At 39.1% G+C, this 7,910-nt stretch overlaps 1 protein-coding gene across 1 annotated transcript; it reads right to left on the minus strand.

The window, feature by feature from the left end:
• Positions 1-245: 245 nt before the first annotated feature.
• LOC137260201 (acetylcholinesterase-like) lies at positions 246-4,566 on the minus strand. The gene is made up of 3 exons (XM_067797896.1): positions 3,089-4,566; positions 2,703-2,866; positions 246-283 (listed from the first exon to the last, which is right to left on the minus strand). Exons 1-3 carry the CDS (start codon positions 4,564-4,566, stop codon positions 246-248), a joined length of 1,680 nt encoding a protein of 559 aa, XP_067653997.1.
• Positions 4,567-7,910: the final 3,344 nt, after the last annotated feature.

The following is a 7,910-nucleotide window of genomic DNA, read 5'->3' on the forward strand; positions in this document are numbered from 1 at the left end:
AAGAAATACAGTCCCGTTCTACCAAAATGTATAGTGCAATAAAGCACACTTTCGCCCTGAACTATTATAATTAAAAGCACGAGGACGCTTGCGTAATGCAGAAGTGACGTTAAGTATCTCTGAGGTGTGTCTCTGAGCTCCATTGGTCTTTCTCAACACAATGACACTTAATGATATAACTGACATAAGGTTTAAAGAAACTACAGTGCTGAAACATATTCTTTGCTTGGCGCTGTGCAGCCCTGTCATCCTCTTGTGCAGTACCCCTGTCCGTCTGGTTGACCTGAAACACAACAATATGATTCATAACGTCTCTGGCTGCAGATGAGCATGAAGCCACAAAGCCAAGCCAGAAGATATACGAAACCATAGATCTAGGACCATATATGGTGGTTGGTTGGTTTGTCGTTTAACAAACATTGTAAACCAAAAGTCACTGTGTTCTGTAATCTGATTGGTTGAAAACATGATCAAATGGTATTAGATTCCACAGCAAGACCATTCACTGCGTATTGACACGTAGGAACACCGCACACAATTGTTTTGTTGTGTCATCAACAGTGAGGACGTCATTGAAATCATATTGTGACGTAAAGTTAGAATGACGTCACAAATGAGCAACTCCAGATGCTACCATGGAAACCAGCTTAAACGGCCAGTTGATGACACTTCACTGCTGTACCAGCACCCGATGTAAACGAGTGCAGACAGTAAAACCCTTTGGTTTACTTTTGTGTTTACAATGTCGATAAACATAATGTGTTGGACAATTACTGGGTGTTATTGAGTGTTTGAAGCACGGGAACATTTCATTTGAAACCTCCGGCTGACGCCGTCGGTTCCAAATGCATTCCCGTGTCAAATACTCAATAACACCCGGAAATTGGCCAACACATGATGTTTATCTCCTAAATATTTCTTCTGTATGGCGGCGGTCTGTAAATACATGTAATCAAGTCTCGACCAGGCAATACAGTAATGAACAACATGATCATCTGTCTGTGTATTTGGGATGTGATGATATATGTCCAGCTTTGTCACCTGATAGAGTGACTTCCTTTTTATCAGAAGAACGCGTTGAACATATACAAGATATAGGTATGAACATAATTATTGCATACCGATATTGGTATGAATGCATCTGTTTACTGAATAAACATTGGTATGAATGCGTCTGTTTACTGAATAAACATTGGTATGAATGCATCTGTTTACTGAATAAACATTGGTATGAATGCGTCTGTTTACTGAATAAACATTGATATGAATGCGTCTGTTTACTGAATAAACATTGGTATGAATGCGTCTGTTTACTGAATAAACATTGGTATGAATGCATCTGTTTACTGAATAAACATTGGTATGAATGCGTCTGTTTACTGAATAAACATTGGTATGAATGCATCTGTTTACTGAATAAACATTGATATGAATGCGTCTGTTTACTGAATAAACATTGGTATGAATGCGTCTGTTTACTGAATAAACATTGGTATGAATGCATCTGTTTACTGAATAAACATTGGTATGAATGCATCTGTTTACTGAAGAAACATTGGTATGAATGCGTCTGTTTACTGAATAAACATTGGTGTGAATGCATCTGTTTACTGAATAAACATTGGTATGAATGCATCTGTTTACTGAATAAACATTGGTATGAATGCATCTGTTTACTCATACATCAACGCATTAACACGAGCATATGGGAATGGACATATTTTGTGAATGTGTAAACATGAATAAACATGAATAAACATGCTGATATGAGTATTTCAGCGTGACGTAATTGATATGATAGCGTGAACGTGAAGAGATAGGTTTCCTTTCGTAATGAACCTACAGATATGAAAGTACTGCCATTTATCTATTGATGTGAACATGAGCCTACATCCCAGCTCTCTTCAGTATCTCTCTTGAGTTTGTTCAAAAATGCTTCTGTTCATCCGGAAGAAAATGGGTACACGGTGGGATAAGTCATCTAACCATTAACCTTCTAGCAGGGTAATAATAATCGGAATTGTTTTAGCGTCTGGGGCATGAATTGTGCATATGCAATTGTGCTTGAATGTTTTTCTAATTATGTTCCCTGTGCGGTTCTGGACATTCATGGTTTTTCTGAAACTAGTTAGCAAGATACGGTGACAACAAGAAAAGCTTCACACTGAAGGATCACACACTGGGAAATTCTGGAAGCCTTCCACGTTCATGCATGTGGCTATGCATAGTACTTGGTATGTGTTCTTTGTAACTGTGTTCGTTAAAGAAACCAGTGAGCAGCATACGATGATGACAAGCACAACATCATCATCAGGGAGAATTCCTGAATGTAATTAGCAGTATCTGAAGCCTTCAACGTTACACGTGATCTTTGTATGAGTTATACATGTATAGTATATATTTATAACACTTGATAAGTTGAGTGTTGTTCGTATCAGTGGTCCTCATTCAGTAATAACATTTTCAATGTTTGGAAATGGGAAGTTGAGATTTGATCAATATTGACGTGGTCACCATGGGGCTAAAACTGCATATGGAAACTAAAAAATATTTTTCTTATAGGTATAACTGGACGGGGGTAAGGTTGGGTTCTTATGGCAAATAGCTGTAAAGGTGCCAAAACAGGCACAGCTTGGTGTGACTATTGACATTTAGTTACGACGTTTTGGAGATCTTCACTGGAGAAGTTACTTGTATAGTACCTGAAGGAATCATGGGTAGAATCATGTTGATGAAGACACATTCGTGATGGATTACACCGTGTCCTGTTGATAAGTTACTGCCAACGTCCAGGACCATATATGAGAGTTCAGTGTTGTCAGACACCGGCCAGCTCACCTTGACGGGGACGGGAGCGTTGGGGTCACTGGGAAAAGATACAAAAACTGCAACAGAACGGTACCACTTCTATGAACACCTCACTCACTCGGTGCCAATGTTAATATGAAAGCTTCAAGAAGTCTGACCGCTCTGTTTGCTACAATTAATGATGGTTCAATAATGTGTTTAGTCTATTTTACCACTATTTCAAGAACATCTCACTCGCTCACTCAACCGCCCCAACTGACTCTGACTTGCACTCACTCACCCTGACTTGGCGAAGTTGGTCCAGTAGGTCATGATGGTCTTGCTTAGTTCCATCTCCTCCTCTGAATATCCCAGAGACGTTTCAAGGACCCAACCAAATACAAAGTCAAGCTCGTACCCGTGGGCTGCTCCTATCCACTGTGGATATGCACTTCTCGATAGTCGATGATTGAAACTGTAGACATAGGTAGGGTTAGTTGGAGAGTACAATCTGTCAAACTCAAGATGAGGACACTTGAAATCCCTATCTGAAGTCATGCGAATCATGACATCCAAATAGTGAGTGTCTGTCAAAGGGGCTTTCTGACTTTCGTAAAACAGACGAATTGGTTCCTCTATTCCTCTACCAGCAACAAAATCAAAAGAGACAAGACTTTGATACTCTTGCTGACTTAAAATCAAAGTTTCGGGGACTGTGGACACGTTTCTCATTTGCTTCAACTTCACTGCCAAAAACGGTGTTATCTCGTCTTCATTAAATCCATGCAATACACTGGTCTGCTTGATGGATCCGCTGGTCAGTAGAGCTTTTGGGTCTTCGGGGAGGAAGTACCCATCCACAACTGGAACAAATGTAAGCCCTTCACTGAACAAATCACTAACCTGAAGGTCTGCCATCGTTTGGGCATCTGCTGTCTTCAAGCAGTCATAAATATCTGCATCAGTTGACGATGAAGGACATTCAAGATGATCAGCAAACTCTTTTATTTTCACTTTTGCTGTTTTAGGTACTGTGTATGCCCAAGGGCAACTGAGAGTCCCACTCTGCATGATGGCTCTATCAAACAGGTCACGTGACAATGGTGACACCAGATGGTGACCCACGCTGACACCACCAGCACTTTCCCCAAATATGGTCACCCGAGATGGATCTCCACCAAAGTTGGCAATATTGTCCTTCACCCAGTGTAAGGCTAATCTTTGATCCATCAAGCCCATATTACCAGGAATGGTATTTGGACCAAGATAACTGAACCCGAATGGCCCCAATCTGTAATTCATTGAAACAACGATGACGTCATTCTCTGCTGCAATATAGTTGCCCTCATACTGTGGCACTCGTGAAGATCCACTATAAAAACCTCCGCCGTGGATCCAGACCATCACAGCTAGATTACCAGTATTGTCTGATGGGACCCACACTGTAAGATGAAGGCAGTCTTCACTGTAATCATCGGGCACCTGCTTGTGCTTCTCTGCAGAGGTAAGAGCATCATTAACTTGAAAGCAAGATGGCGTCGGTTTTCGTGCATCTCTAACTTCCGGTCCCCATGACTCTGAAGGCTGAGGATGCTTGAAGCGTAGATCACCTACAGGAGGCTTGGCATATGGGATTCCGTAGAATACGTCAAGAGACTTGCCCAACACTGACATACGCTGTCCCAGAAGGGGGCCATTTTGAGTTGACACTTTCTGAGTCTTAGCAATATGTAACAGTGAAAACGAGGCCAGAAACGCCAGTTTCATTCTTGTCCACATTCTGAAAGAACAAAACGACATTACTGGTAATGTTTTCGGAATGTATACCGTTAAAAGTAGTGGAAATTGGATTTGCAAGAATGATGCAATGCAAATCGATGAAGCCAAGGTGTTTTATTGTAGAAACTTTCTCACCGTGCAAGTCTACCTGAAAGCCCTTGAAATGCTGAAACAGTCTTTAAATGAAACAGGCGTGACTAAACAATGTTTGTGCAGCATTCAGAAATACCATGATGAGCATCTGGCTTAGAAATAGTGCCATTATATATGCACACATATGCACATTGAAAACTTGAGCCCATTGACTTCTCAAATTATCAGATTAATTGATTAAGCATATAACGAACTGTGTACTGATAATGCGGACGGAGCCTCTTCACTGTAGATGTTTACATTGGGATTACACTTTCTTCATAAAATACAAATTCCCATCCGGGATTCGAACCCACACACTAAAACTCGGGCATCTAATCAGAAGCACACAGACACCCAGCACGCTCATCCACCGGGACTTCCACAGTCAGCTGCACATTTGCGTGGCTCTAGTCTATTGCAAACATATCTTTGAAACTCTAGGAGATAAGATACATGACGATCCGGGGTAGAACAGGTCTTCAGCAACCTATTCTTGCCACGAAAGGCGACTGTGCTTGCCGTAAGAGTCGATTAACGGGATTGATTGGTCACGCTCGCGGACTTGGTTGACACACGTCATCGCAGATGGATGCTTAGGCTTGTGGTCACTGAATTTTCTGGGTTAGACTCGATTATTTACAAGCTTCCTCCATGTAGCTGAAATATTGCTGAGTGATGCGTAAAACTATACTATACTATACTATACTATACTATACTATACTATACTATACTATACTATACTATACTATACTATACTCATTAAGTCACGTAGATTAGCAAGCGCCTAGTCATCTCATCCTACCACATACCCATCCAGTGATGTGTGAATATCCCTAGTTAAAGCGTTTTGAACTGGTAATAAAGGCATGGGCAAATTTAATAATGTCATGATTTATAGCACCAGATAACTCCATATAGGGCGTCATTTATGTCATAACCATGTTTGAAATAGAATAAATTCTTTCTCATGGCATCATAATTTGGACATGCAAAAAGATAATGAGGGGAGGCAGGACCACATGTACATCACAGGTTATCAGATATAAATCTACTGACTCAATGGGCATATAAAATCGCTGCATTCCAGTCGGAGTCTACAATGAATTATTTGACAGAACCTGTTTCCAATATTGATGTAAAACCCGAATGAAGTACTACAATATGGTGTGATTTTGTTTTTGAAATCGCTTGATGATTGTATTAGTCTGAGTTCTTCGGAAAAGGTCTTCCAAAGCTCAATGGAACTGGATAAAAATATTTTAGCACATGAAGTCGTTCTTATTGGGAGTTTTTGCAAATTTGAAGAGTTTCTTAAGTTACATGGATTTGCAGCATAGAAAGATTCTGGCACGAGATTATTTAGGTAGCCTGGGGTTATGTTATGTATGATTTTATGGAAAAAGAGTTAATTTCTGGACGCGCCTTCTTTCTACAAGAGGCAGGAGATTAGTTTCTGCATATGATTTATTATGACTTTTTCCCCTTACAGCCCCACATATTGTTCTCAGTGCATATTGTTTTCAAGAATTGATGCATGGTTAACTGTACAATTATCCCATATACAATCACAATAATCAAATAATGCGAGGATACAGCATTTATACATAATACATAATGTTTTCTTGATAATCGATATTTAGAACTCCTTAAACAATTTATCATTGGTGAAATTATATCAAATAGAGAATTTATCTATATGGTCCAGTTTGCATCCTTTTGAAACCAGAGGCCTAGATGTTTGTGCACGGAAACTTCATTTATTGGGATATTTTGCATAAATAATCTCGGACTAGTCACTGTGGAACGTCTTTTACTAAACAGTATGGTTTCTGTTTTTAATGGATTGCATTTGACCTGCCACCTTACTGCCCATTGAGAAACCCTTTCTAGATCTTTATTGAGGCGCTTAGCATCTTCAGTAGGATCTTCTATTATGACATGCAGTGTCATCAGCAAAGAGTCTTATATAGCAATCTATGTTTTCAACAAGCTCGTTTATATGCACAAGAAATAATAATGGCCCAAGCACAGATCCTTGGGGGACACCAGCTAATACTGATCTATACTCGGAATTGTAACCATTTATTACAACTTTCTGGACTCTTTCATGGGGATACCTATCGAACCAACCAATTAACTTACCACATATTCCATACGATTGTAATTTATGTAGAAATCCCTTATGCCACACTTTATCAAAGGCCTTGCTTATATCACAAAAGACTGTCCTTACTTCTTTACCTTTATCCACGGCACTTGAAATGAAGTTATACAAATCTAATAGTTGATAGGTTGTTGAATCGTGGGGACTAAAACCTATAATATATTTATGATACCACTGTCTTTAAAAAAAAATTAAGAAAATATTTGTGAGCACATATCTCAACTTTAGATAAACAGCAAGTGAGAAACACTGGCCTGTAGTTGCTACACTGATTGACACATTCTTTCTTATGAATAGGTATTACAGAAGCACGTTTCCGTGAAAACGTGATGAATCTAAAAACTTATTTAATATTAAAGTTAGGGGATAAGACAGCACTATGACAGTAATCCTTAGGAATCTGCTGCTAATACCGTCAGGGTCCGTTGCTTTGCGAGTATCCAGGAAAAGAAGTATATCTTCTACATCTCTCAGGGTTAATGTAATGTTTACTAAACAGATAGACGATGTGCTACATAAAGGTGGGAAGGAACCGTCTGGATCGTCAACCGTGGACTGAGCAACGAAAAAATCATTTAAAATATTTGCCATTGTTGTAGGATCATCATAAATTACATTATCATGTGAGATAGAAGGAAATGATGCTGATCTCTCTTTTTTCTTTAGATAGCTTTTAATTAACTGTCACCACTCATTATGACATTGTTCATTTATGATGCTATCTAATTTTGAAAAATACTCTTCTTCCGCTTTTCTGATTTCTGACACTACCTTTTCCGTTTGGTATCCTTCTCCTTCTCACTAACATTATCTATTCTTTTTAACAAATCGCTTCAAACATCAGTTTTCCCAGACATATGGAAAGAATCATCAGTCACACCAATCCACAAGAAAAGTAATATTAACGACTGTTCCAAATACAGACCAGTGGCCTTAACATCTTGTTTATCCAAGGTCTTTGAAAAATGAAGTTTTGAATATGTTTTTAACGTCATGAGAGATAATAATTGCCAACCAGACGGATTAACATCTTATTTATCCAAGG

The sequence above is a fragment of the Haliotis asinina genome, chromosome 13 (genome assembly GCF_037392515.1).
Source record: "Haliotis asinina isolate JCU_RB_2024 chromosome 13, JCU_Hal_asi_v2, whole genome shotgun sequence".
NCBI classification, from domain to species: Eukaryota; Metazoa; Mollusca; class Gastropoda; order Lepetellida; family Haliotidae; genus Haliotis; species Haliotis asinina.